The sequence below is a fragment of the Dromiciops gliroides genome, chromosome 2 (assembly GCF_019393635.1).
Source record: "Dromiciops gliroides isolate mDroGli1 chromosome 2, mDroGli1.pri, whole genome shotgun sequence".
Taxonomy (NCBI): domain Eukaryota; kingdom Metazoa; phylum Chordata; class Mammalia; order Microbiotheria; family Microbiotheriidae; genus Dromiciops; species Dromiciops gliroides.
Window position 1 is genome coordinate 451,804,692 of NC_057862.1, and position 12,555 is coordinate 451,817,246.

A 12,555-nucleotide genomic window follows, 5' to 3' on the forward strand; every position below is an offset into this window, starting at 1 on the left:
AGATCAAGTAAATCTCCAACTTCAGCTTCCCAAGTATTAAGGATTATGGGGATGCCCTATCACACCAGCACTTTCTATATTTTTTAAGATTTCTTTATGCCTTTTGTTTTTACAATAATTATTTCTAGATCAGATAACCCTTCTAATTTTGAGATTGCTGAGTTGAACCTAAATCTTCTGACTTCAAACACAGTTCTTTTCCATTGTGTAACTGTTGCTTCCTTTTTTTGGCCAATCTAATATAATTTTGGTACTTTAAAGCTTTTAATAATTTCATAATATTATTTATAAGAATTTACATAATTATCTATGTCATACTCACATGGCTCTTTGGAACATGGATTCCTGCCTTTTCAGAGAAGGCTGGAATGTCATACACTTGTTTCTCCTGTTCCTGAGACAAATTCAACAGAGGAAAAGAGTAAAGATGATCATAATATGATCCAATCATGTCATATCCTCCTCAAGTCTCTCTTTAACCCAAGCACAAATTCATGAATAATTAAAGGAAGGCCTCTCAATTATAGAGTACATATTCCAGCAGTAACTGTCATATATTGATGTAGAAGACATTTAATCTAAAACACACTTTTCCAATTTACCTTTCCTATCGATAAAACCTTTCCTATAGGTAAAACCTAGAAGAGTTTACCTCAACTACTTGATTTAATTCCTGTGACTTTATTTAACCTTTATAAACCAGAAGAACAAATAGGTTTTGATTCCAAATAAAGTTTCTAATAAAAAATTATTCAAAAAAAATTTGAGTTTATTTATAGCATTTTTATTTGTCTTTATATGATTATATATATATATATGTTGGGCATCACAATTTTCAAAAATTAACATGTTACAAATTTTAGTTTTCTACTGTCATGAAAACATTAAGGCAAAATTGATTTAGATACATAAATTTAAAATATAAAAATGCAAACTTTTTTCCTAGCTAAGGATTAATTAACTTATAAGGGGAAACAAGAAAAAAAAACATAGTTCCTAAGACTTGGATTCAAAATTTATTCTAACTCTACTAGGATACTAGCAAGATGTAACATTTGTTCAGAGTCATCATTTGGATTTACATGCCACTTTTTATTGCATAAAATCCTACTATCATGCACTATCATGTCATGGAAGTGACCCTCAGTTCTTGAAGGCCATACAAGGAAGTATGAGATCTGGCAAGTATTGCCAAGTTAGAAAGCCTTTGAGTACAGGCCCATCCATGACATCAGTTGTCTGAAGAACAGCCTTATACGGTTCATAAAAGCCCATCACCAAGCTGGTTGAAAGATGATTAATTTTTTCCATTTATTTAGAATTTTATTTTTTCCTCAAATTACACGTAAAAACAATTTCAATGTCAATTTTTAAAACTTTATGTTTCAAATTCTTTTCCTTCCTCCCCACCCCACCTTAAGAATGCAAGCAATTCAACACGTTATACATGGGTCACAGAAACTCTCGAAGACAGTAGAATAATCTTTGTTGCTAAACAAAGTAGGTAGGCAGGTAGATACAAAGAGTATCTACACAAATAAAGTCATAGAACTATAACATAGGATGAAAAGGGCATGTATATGTTGGATTGCAGATACTTAAAAGTTTCACTAATACCAGTGGTATATTATTTGGAGTTATAAGACATAAAATTCATTAAGAATTACACAAAAGTGGGGCGGCTAGGTGGCGCAGTGGATAAAGAACCGGCCTTGGATTCAGGAGTACCTGAGTTCAAATCTGGCCTCAGACACTTGACTTACTAGCTGTGTGACCCTGGGCAAGTCACTTAACCCCCATTGCCCAGCAAAAAAAAAAAAAAAAAAGAATTACACAAAAGCTATGATACAATTATCACATTAGATTAAGGACCCCAGCTCTAGAAATATAACTTCCAATTTTTAAATTATTTTTTTTGGCAGGTCAATGGGCGTTAAGTGACTTGCCCAGGGTCACACAGCTAGTAAGTGTCAAGTGTCTGAGGCCGGATTTGAACTCAGGAACTCCTGAATCCAGGGCTGGTGCTTTATCCACTGCGCCACCTAGCTGCCCCTAGAAATATAACTTCTGACACCTCTGGGAATAATACATTCCTTGATTAGAAGAGAGCCTCACCTTAGGAATCAGGCGACCTTGGCTTTGTCGGGATGGAACATCATAAACTTGTGAATTAATAGTTGATCCCGAGGTCGGTCTGGGAAGTGTAAAGAGGTCCTGGGAAAGAAGAAGAAGGAAATGATTAAGAAATAAAAATCTTGGACATCAAAATACATGTTCAAAATTAATTTCTAATTGACAAAGATTATTCTCATATATAACCAAATAAAGTAGAGAGATGGTAGTGTAATGGAAAGAACACTGGTTGGAGTCATGTCTTAGGTTTAAATCTTTAATACTTAATAGTTCTGGCAGGTAAGTGGCACAGTGGATAGAGCACCGGCCCTGGAGTCAGGAGTACCTGAGCTCAAATCTGGCCTCAGACACTTAACACTAGTTGTGTGACCCTGGGCAAGTCATTTAACCCCAATTGCCTTACCAAACAAACAAACAAAAATACTTAATAGTTCCATTATATTTATTATTCTTGTGATTTCTAGGACTATCAACAAGATACTTATTATTTCTGGGCCTCTATTTTCTCATCTATATAAGTAGGATAATAAAGATTTGCATAACATACCTAAATTAATTAATTAATTGGTTTGGCATGTGACTAGCAAAATCTTATCAATCCCTCTTACAAAGACAGCAGTGTTCTGAAATGCTCTCCTAACTTTCACTCACACTGACCAGTAAGGATTATACAGAGTAACTGTTATATCTTCCCATCTGGCTTAGAAGAGTAGTCCATAGAGATTGGTGCAACATAACTCATAAGGCCCTAACAGTTTACTTTTCTCTATGATGAACAGTTGATCTCAATTAGCCAAATTTAATTAGATTTTAGAAAAGGATATTTACCAAGGGGGTATAATAAGAAAAATTGTCATGAAATATCTCCCCAAAAGAATGTGACACACAGAGTCCTGGGGAAGTTAAGTTAAAAGAGCACTAGAAACTAGAACTAGAAATGCTTTAACTGGAATTCTCAAGATATTCCCATTAGACACGATTAAGTTTTTCTACTGGGCTTCTTGAAACTGCTGTGTGTCTTGATTGTCCTTGATTCCCAAAGTAGACACTGTACCAGCTTCTAGGGATGCTTCTAGGACTAGGATGCAACAGGAAATACAAGATCCTTCAACCCTTTAATGTTCACAAGATCCCCCTCTAGTAAAGAGGGGAAGAGAAGACCAAGATACCAAGGCAGAGACCAGGGCCCAGGAGTTCCTTTTCCTACCCCAAAGTTATTCCTCCTTGGCACTTGTCTGAAATGGCTCTTTTCTATGTTGGGAAATGATTAAATCCTCTAGCTTCCAAATTGGAGTGTTATTTTATAGATGATCCACAGGGTATGACCAAATTTCTATATTTAATACCAATACAAATCCTGTGCTGTGCAAGAGGTGAGTCCAGTTTATTCAATGGCTTTCAAGGACTTTCTGACCAAGTACTTTTTGAAATTAGTCTAAAATCTATAATTGATTAATTCAGAAGAAATTTCAGAGTAGATTCATACCTTGTTCACATCTCTCATTGATTGGTTCAATTGAAAGACTGTCATATGTGACAAATGTAACAAGTCAGGAGATCTTGTTGGTTGCTTTTAGTGGGGTAGGGATGATGCGATTGATGAACTCAATCTTTCCTGAATCTTACACAAACAGGTATCTACTATGTGCTAATCAGTTGGGTAGATCCTAAGACACATTCCCCCTGCTATCATGGAGTTTACAACCTAGAAGGGATCTAGGGTAAAATATAATAACCATTATTCTGACAAAAATCTAAGGATTGCCTTTTCATCTCCAGCACCTTGACACATAGTGGGTATTTAATAAATGCTTGTTGATTACAGAGTTGTAAAACAAAATATGTCAAGTTTGAGGGAGAGGTTCATTATGAGAAAATGAGAAAATCATGGAAGATGTGGTATTTAAGTTGAACTTTAGAGGATGAATAGGAAATGCAAAGGAAGAGGGAAAACACTGCAGGGATAAGGAATAGTGTGAGCAAAGGTAAGGATACAGTGAATATTTTGGGGATAGTCTTAAGGTAGGGGTAGGCCAATGTGTCTGGGGTATAGACTTTATGGAAAAGGAGTAATAGAATTTTGTTGGTGGTGGTGAGGCAATTAGAGTTAAGTGACTTGTCCAGGGTCACAAGCTAGTAAGTGTCAAGTGTCTGAGGCTGGATTTTAACTCGGGTCCTCCTGACTCCAGGGCCAGTGCTCTATCCACTGCACCACCTAGCTGTCCCCCAATTTTTTTTTTAAAAAGGAGTAATAGGAGATAAAGTTGGAAAGGTAGGGCAGCACCAGACTAGCAGTCCTTGAGTGTTAATCAAAGGAGTCTAAAGTTCACTTGGTAAAAGGAATAACATGACCAGAATGTGGGATTGTTGTGAGTCCTTCTAGAACTTAGAAGGACTTATATAAATGTGTATTAATAGTACTAAACTATTTGGTACCCTGCTGAAATGATGTGTGCTCAACAAAATAATTTTGATAAATCGGTCATTCTTAATTTTTAAAATGTTCTGAAAGATTAAGTCTTTTTCAGTTGCATCCTGTTTTTATATAAACCAATATTGAGGATGTGTGATTTAGTGAAAAGAACCTAGTCCAAGAATCAGGAAATCTGGTTTTTAGTCCCTGCTGTTTCAGTACCTTGTCATGTGATTTTGGTCAAGTCACTTCCCTCTCTGGGATTTTTTTCCCTCCCCTATAAAAATCATGGGTATATGATCAATTGATTAATTGACTGGTCAATGACCAAGACTGATTCAATTTTAAGATTCTATAAAGTATGAAAATCCAGATTTAAATAAAAGTCAAATTAGGATGAGATTATCATGCATGTATGGCAGATGAGGAAAGGGTGAGAGGATTAAATTTAAATGAATTCAACAAACATTAATTACCTACTGTATAGAGAGTACTGTTTTCACCATTAGAAGATGTATAAAATTTAGATGAGATATGTTTAGAAGTATGCTGGTAAATGTTTCACCACCAGCTCTGTGGGGGGAAAAATGTACCCACAACATACTTTTATGTTGGTCATCATCATTGCTATTTTCTTCATCACTGTAAGTCTAGACAATCAACAAAAAATAAATCAAGTCCTGATTTTTATCATTTACCAATTTCCAAGGTATAAATGCTGACTCTGAAAATTTAGCAATCAGCTCTCATGAGCCCATACATGTTGGTTCCTGCACACACCACATATGTGCCTTACTGTCATAGTATTTACAGTTTAGTGAGGAGATATAACAATATACAAATAACCATGAAACAAAATAATACATTATATGTGTGTAGCAATGCTGTGGGAAAAAGGATTATGTGAGTCTGAGAATAGGGAATGTTATTAACGGGGGTGGGGGGAGAAATTGTTGGAGGAGGCTTCATTAGGATTATGGAAAAGGTCTGATTTTTCAGTCTTTAAATACTCTGGATAAAATGTCATTGGGCCATTCTGTTATCTAGCAGGACCTTGGGATTTCGATTAGATGAATTAAAAGCAAGAAAGCTAATGTCTTTATTTCTTCACCAACTAACAGTCTATTTTTACCTAAAGTTATCCCAGTGGATACATGGCTAATGGTCCTCATGTGTTTTAAGTTCCTGCAATTTAGCTGATCTTGAGTATGTACTGAATAACCAACATGGAGCGCTCAAACCTTCAGAAGGATTTTCATGAGAAATTCTCTATTAAGGAATTTCTGAATACCCCATATTACAAAAATGCCCAGTTCTTCTCAGAAAACATGCTAAAAGAAGGAATGCAATTAGAGAACAATAAACAGAGTCAAAAGGAAAGGGAAGAGCAAAGGGTTATAGGGTGCTAGATAGAAACTACAAATCAGGAACTACTTAGGATGGGTTGACTTGTTCAGCAAAGTTGATCCATGATATATACTGTGAAATATGAAAAGAAAAAAAAAGGTCCTTTCCTCATTTTAGATTTTTAGCCTGAACTTAAACCTGTAACCAACTAGGTTCTTTACATAATCTAAAATAAGCCAAGAAATAAACAAACAAAAACCAAACAAATAAATAAGTAAATAAATAAATAAATGAACAAACAAACAAACAAATAAATAAGTCAGCTCAGTTTATAATTTTAAGAAAACATTCTTTCTACTGTACCACACTGCCTCCAATAATGACAAAAAATATCTGGCAATTGTACTGCATTTGAAAGTTTGCTAAGAACTTGACATTCCTCAGTTCATTTGATCCTCATGACAATTCTATGAAATAGATAGTACAAGTACAAGTGTCCCCACTTTACAGATGAGGAAACTAAGACCCAGGGAAGTTAAATATGGGCACACTACCACACACTTCAGTTCTAGTTTTCAGGTTTTTTCAACTTTCAGCAACTCTTTTAAAAAAAGTTTTAATAAACATTTTTAATTAGAGTCTTTCGGCAACTCTTAAACTAAAGGTGTCTAATGATTTCAAGATGTGAAGAATGAAACTGAATTATCAGAATTTTACATAGTGCTTTGAGGTTTGGGAAGTACTTTACAAATATTGTCTCATCTTCACAATAACTTGGGAAGATAGATGCTACGATATTACAAATATGGGAAAGAGAAAGGAAATAGATAAAACTTAATAAAAGACTGAAAGACTTGAATGTTTCCAAGTCTCTGAGTAGAGCAGTGTGTGAATCTGAGGCGCTCCACTTCAGCTCTTAGGGACTTCTCGTTTGGGGTTTCCTTTTGGTTTCAGGTGATTTGCCGCCACTCATGAAAGCAGGTTTCTAAAAGTCCATTGCATGTGAATGATTAACAAGCATTTAAAAAGCAAGAAAAGACATCCACTGCAGCATCAGACCAAGAACCAGTCTATCTGACTAGTATATCCAACTTTAAACCTTACTAATTGTGTGTTCACGGGCAAGTCCTATAGCCTTTAATAATGTTACACTATTTGTGAGGGAAGTGCTTTGCAAACCTTAAAAGTATTATGTTATAATTACATGTTACAGTCTAAGAGAATGACTTTAAAGGGGAGGATGTCATGCCTTCTAGATAATGATTAGAATAGACTAAAAGGTTTTTATTTTTAAAAATATTAATTTCAGGGTGGCTAGGTGGCGCAGTGGATAGAGCACTGGCCCTGGAGTCAGGAGTACCTGAGTTCAAATCCGGCCTCAGACACTTAACACTTACTAGCTGTGTGACCCTGGGAAAGTCACTTAATCCCAATTGCCTCACTAAAAATATATATATATATATATAAATTTCTTATGTGCTCCCAAGAATGCTAGATGAAGCACAAATTATAGGGGACTAAAACTGGAGGTCAACTGTCCAATTCAATCCAATCCAATAAATATTAACTAAGTACCTACTATGTGCAGGGCAAATGCAAAACAGTCCCTACTTCCTTTATATTCTACTATCCACCAGAGCATATTCTGAGCTGGTAACGGGAAATGGCAGAGGAATACTCACACACAAAAAAATCACAGATCTAGAACTAGAAGCAACTTCAGAGCCATTTAGACCAATCCCCTCATTCTGTAGAAGAAACTGAAACTGAAGGTCACACAGAGGAAAGATTTTAACTCAGGTCCTCCGACTCAAGAGCCTGTGGTCTTCCCACTGTACCATGCTATCTGTTCTGTTTGTTGAGGAAAGAAATGAAAAATATGGAAAGGGCTAAAATTCAATTCACAATGGCTTAGTTTCTTTCAATAGGCTGTGTAAAGGCTGTGTTACCTTTTGGTAACTTTAGTCAGCTGTCCAGGGAACAGCTGAGCATGTGAGGGTCTAGTCTCTATGCCACTTGTTTCAGAGAGATGATCTGTCTCCTGCATTAATCCAACTGACAACTTTATGATGTTTGCAGCAAATGCCCAAAAATGCTGGAGTACAGTGCAATTGTTTCTTGTAACAACTGTGTTGTTGTATAAGATATAGCTCAGAGACTTATGAAATTAAAACTATTCAGAACCTTTGAATAACATCTACCTTCTGATGCTGGCTGTGAAAAGAGTACTGGATGGTAAATTAGTAGGTTGTCAGGCTTCCAGTAGCAAAAAAAGATTACAAATCGAGAATTCTTCTATTCTCTCTATACAGAATTTTTAAGCCAGCATTCTCTCTCTCTCTCTCTTTCTTTTTGCAGGGCAGTGAGGGTTAAGTGACTTGCCCAGAGTCACACAGCTAGTAAGTGTCAAGTGTCTGAGGCTGGACTTGAATTCAGGTCCTCCTGAATCCAAGGCCAGTGCTTTATTTACTGCACCACTTAGGTGCTCCTAAGCTAGCATATTCTCAAAGGTAGCATCATTCACCATTTGCTGTATGGAAAACAAATGCAGCATAGAAATGTGAGTCTGTGATGATAAAGGCGAAAATGATAACCCTGAGTAAGGGCACCTAGGTATATATTGCATTCTCAGCATTTGTTAAGCTTTGTCCTTTGGAGAGAAAATGCTTTATGGTCTTCCTCTTTCCTTTGCATATCTCCCCTTTGAATCAATAGAAATACAATCTTGGCTAGCATCTCTATGGTTAATGAATGCCACCAACCAATGTCTCTCTGGTACTATAGCAAATCAGAAGCTTAAAAAAAAAACCAGCCATGAGGAGACCATTCAATTCACTGTGATATTTGTTAAATGCATAGGAGAGCATTTTTTTGAACAAAAAAAAAATGTTAATCATAGATTAATAGAGCTAAAGGGGCCATTAGAGATTTCCTAGTTCAATCCTTCTATTTTCTAATGGATGAAATTGAGGCCTACAAATATAAATGACTTCTCACAGTCACAAAGTCACTTTGTGACTTCTTTAAGTCACAAAGCAAGTTCATGGTAGAGCTGGGACTAAAAACACAAGTTTCCTGATAGCCTAAATGATACCATCTTAGCAAGGCAAATGAAAAACAGTTATTACCCCCCAGGAACTTATATCCTATTATCCCCTCCCCTTATTCACGTATAAAGAGAATGCTACTGACTTAAGGTTTAACTCATATTCATTTTAGAAATAAATGTGGGGCAGCTTGGTGGCACAGTGGTTAGAGCACCGGCCCTGGAGTCAGGAGGACCTGAGTTCAGATCTGGCCTCAGACACTTGACACTTACTAGCTGTGTGACCCTGGGCAAGTCACTTAACCCCAATTGCCTCACTAAAAAAAAAAAAAAGAAATGAATGTAGCACTTTATGGAACATAAATGCATCTTAAGAATAGAAATGTGTTGTAGGGCTCTATTTTAAGTAGAGCATTAAACATTTTTCTGAATTTGTCAACCCTAACATATACACATCAACATAAGTTAATAATGAATGGGGAGAAAAATATTAGCTTTAATATATGTGTTATGGGCCTGAGGTAGCTCAGAAGTTTTCTGCAGGAAATCAAAGAATCTTCTCCTTGAGAAACTAAACCAAAGGACAGACACACCTAAAGAGATAAGCAGCACCCGAACTGGACTGAGTTAGCTCCAGGACCACCACCCTTTATTTCAGTCTCCCCCACCCCTAGGGGAGATAAGATCAGGGGTATAGCTGCTGCCTTTGTGGCATGAGGGGGACAGAGATGGCTTGAGAGGTCAGAGCCACCTCACCCAACTTCCTTCAGCCACCAACAGTGGGGGATGGTCCTCCCCCAATAAGGGAACTTTCCACAGTCAGATGATTACCCCCATCAGACCATCATCAGTCCTCTATAAAAGTATTTGCATGTCTCCTGCTTGAGGAGATAGGTATCTCAGAGAACCACATCTCTGTGCCATGCCTTCTCCCCATGAGAAGAAGTCCAAGCACTTCTCTCTTGGTTTCCTTTCTGTAGCACCTAAATAAAATGTTATTTTATTGTAATTGATTTGTGTGCAAGAGGGTGTAATTCTTTAAACAGGAATTCCTAAAAACCCCTACCCCAAACCCCCACAAATTTCCCCCATAACAATATATCTTCAATATGCAGTTTTTTCCTCTCAGTAGATGAATTTGCTGAATGTCAATCCACAATGCATGTTGATTAGTTTTTCTGTTTTACTTTGTTTTTCCAGTAGTGGTAACAGAGCACACTGAGCGATCTACACTCTTCAACTGTTCATAAGATACTTATCCACAAAAAGGCTGGATAGACTTAAATAAATAGTTTGTGTTCAGGCGATGGAATTTTATTTAGCACAACACTTTGCAAATAGTAGATATTTAAGGCATGGTTGTTGAATTTTAATTTAAATAAAACAAATAGCCAAACAATTGATCAGCAAACATTTCTTAAGCACTCACTATATGCCAAGTACTGTGCTAAACAGGGATTGAATCACTTCTGTATCATTTTATTGTCATTATCACCATCACCCCCAGCAGCAAAACATTCTTAATCACTTATTTTGTAAGACTGGGGATAAAAAAAAGAAAAGCAAGATATTTTCACCTTGCCCTTGAGAGACTTACAATCTGGCTGAGGAGACACAACACAAGAATGACACTTATGATAGAAGGTAGCATAATTTAAATGCCATAGAAATGTCAGAGACAGCCAGTGTTCCAAGAAATCAGAGAAGGGAATGATCATGTACAGAAGCAGGAAAAGCTTCATGAAAGCTTGAGAGCTTGTCAGCACCTTGGTTAGAGGGAGGAGCAGAGAAAATAGCGACTAGCTCTCTCAGCACTATAACTAAGAAAACAGCAGAGCTGGCCGTGCCATTATTATATTTGGGGACAGCATATAGTTTAAAATTTTTTTTTCAGCATATAGTTTTGAGACTTAAGGAGGAAGAATAATGGAAACAAGACTTGGTTGTTTATAAAGAGAGGTTCAGGGGGCAGCTAGGTGGCTCAGTGGATAAAGCACTGGCCCTGGATTCAGGAGGACCTGAGTTCAAATCCAGCCTCAGACACTTGATGCTTACTAACTGTGTGATCCTGGGCAAGTCACTTAACTCTCATTGCCCCACCAAAAAACAAAAAACAAACAAACAAAAAAAGAGGTTCAGACTCAGGTGAGCCTACAGAGGTTTGGAAGGGATATGACCATGTTATCCTTAGAAAATATCCTTGACATAGGTATACCTCTATTTCTTCCCCAGTGTGCTTATCCATGGGAAAGTGGCCAGTGGAACAGTGTTGTGTATGCATTTACCACCTCTTCCTTGAATATCTTGTATGCTGTGACTACCCTTGATACCTTCCTGGTGTCTAGAATTTTGGTACAGGTGACTCTGGAGATGATAAAACTATTCTGAGACAACCAGGATACATTTCTGACTGCCCCATTCACAATGAGGCATGTAACAAACTTGACCTGGAAGCAGAAGAATAGAGAGATCATTGAAAGACAATTCTACTAGGAAGAGAAACATTGTGAGCAAAGTGGGAAAGGATTGTATGTAGTGTTTCTGGACAACAACCAGATGAATTTATTAGTCTAAGACAAGAAAATTATGGAGATAAGCACATAATACTAATTCTACCAGCAAAATATATTTCTGCTGATTATTATTTCCTAAGCATTCACTGAATAACACCAATTACTCACATTCAAGGTTATATAGCAGTCAACCGATTTTCTTGTATGTAATTTCTTAAGTTCCATACTGCATATTTCTTGATATGTGCCAAGGTACATACCTGTTTAGCAAAACTTAGAGTCTTTTCAGTGAAAATTTTTGCTGTGGTCAATGGTGCAGGTTGCTCATATACTTGATCAATAGAGGGAGAAGCTACAGGCTGGGGTAGCTTCACCCAACCAACCATCTGTTCATATACACCTGGTGGAGGAGGTCTGTTGAGCTCAGAGGGCACATGGCTAGTCTTTTCTGGACTGCTGGGTAATTCTTCCAAGCTATTCTGGGAGGAGAGAGCAAGTCCATCCTCTTGAGAATCCGTGAGGACATGGAGACGATTTGCAGGGGCCAGCCCTTGTCGACCATGAAGTGAACACTTCCACCATCCTTCACTTTCTGGGACATTCTTTTCTAGAATGGTCAGGATGTCTCCCCTCCGGAAAGCCAACTCATCAGCACATTCAGCATGGTTATCATATAATGCTTTTGCCAAGATACACTGCTGAGGGAGAAAATATTAAATTAATCATAATACCTGATTTAGCTTTTTAAAGGATTTTCACAAATATGCTCTCCTCTTATTTTGGTAACAATTCCATAAGGCAGGAAGTGGTCTCTATTTTATAACTGGGAGAAATTAAGGCATAAATGCTTAAGGTCACATTTGTCTAAGGTCACTGACTGCCAGACTTATACTATTTCTTTCCATTGTGTACTGTATGACCCTATCCAATGTTCATTAAAAACTCATTATTTTGGGGCAGCTAGGTGGTGCAGTGGATAGAGCACTGGCCCTGGATTCAGGAGGTCCTAAGTTCAAATCCGGCCTCAGACACTTGACACTTACTAGCCTTGTGACCCTGAGCAAGTTACTTAACCCTCATTGCCCCACAAAAAAAGAAACAAA

General features: G+C 37.2%; 1 protein-coding gene across 1 annotated transcript in view; it reads right to left on the reverse strand.

Annotated features, from left to right (window-relative positions):
• Positions 1–12,555, reverse strand: part of CASS4 (Cas scaffold protein family member 4) — a 63,443-nt gene that overhangs the window by 15,015 nt on the left and 35,873 nt on the right. The window contains exons 2-4 of the mRNA XM_043980953.1: positions 11,713–12,150; positions 2,116–2,214; positions 323–394 (exon numbers count right to left, since the gene is read on the reverse strand). Of these exons, the coding sequence (XP_043836888.1) occupies positions 323–394; positions 2,116–2,214; positions 11,713–12,150 (609 nt within the window). The remainder of the gene's footprint in view (positions 1–322; positions 395–2,115; positions 2,215–11,712; positions 12,151–12,555) is intronic.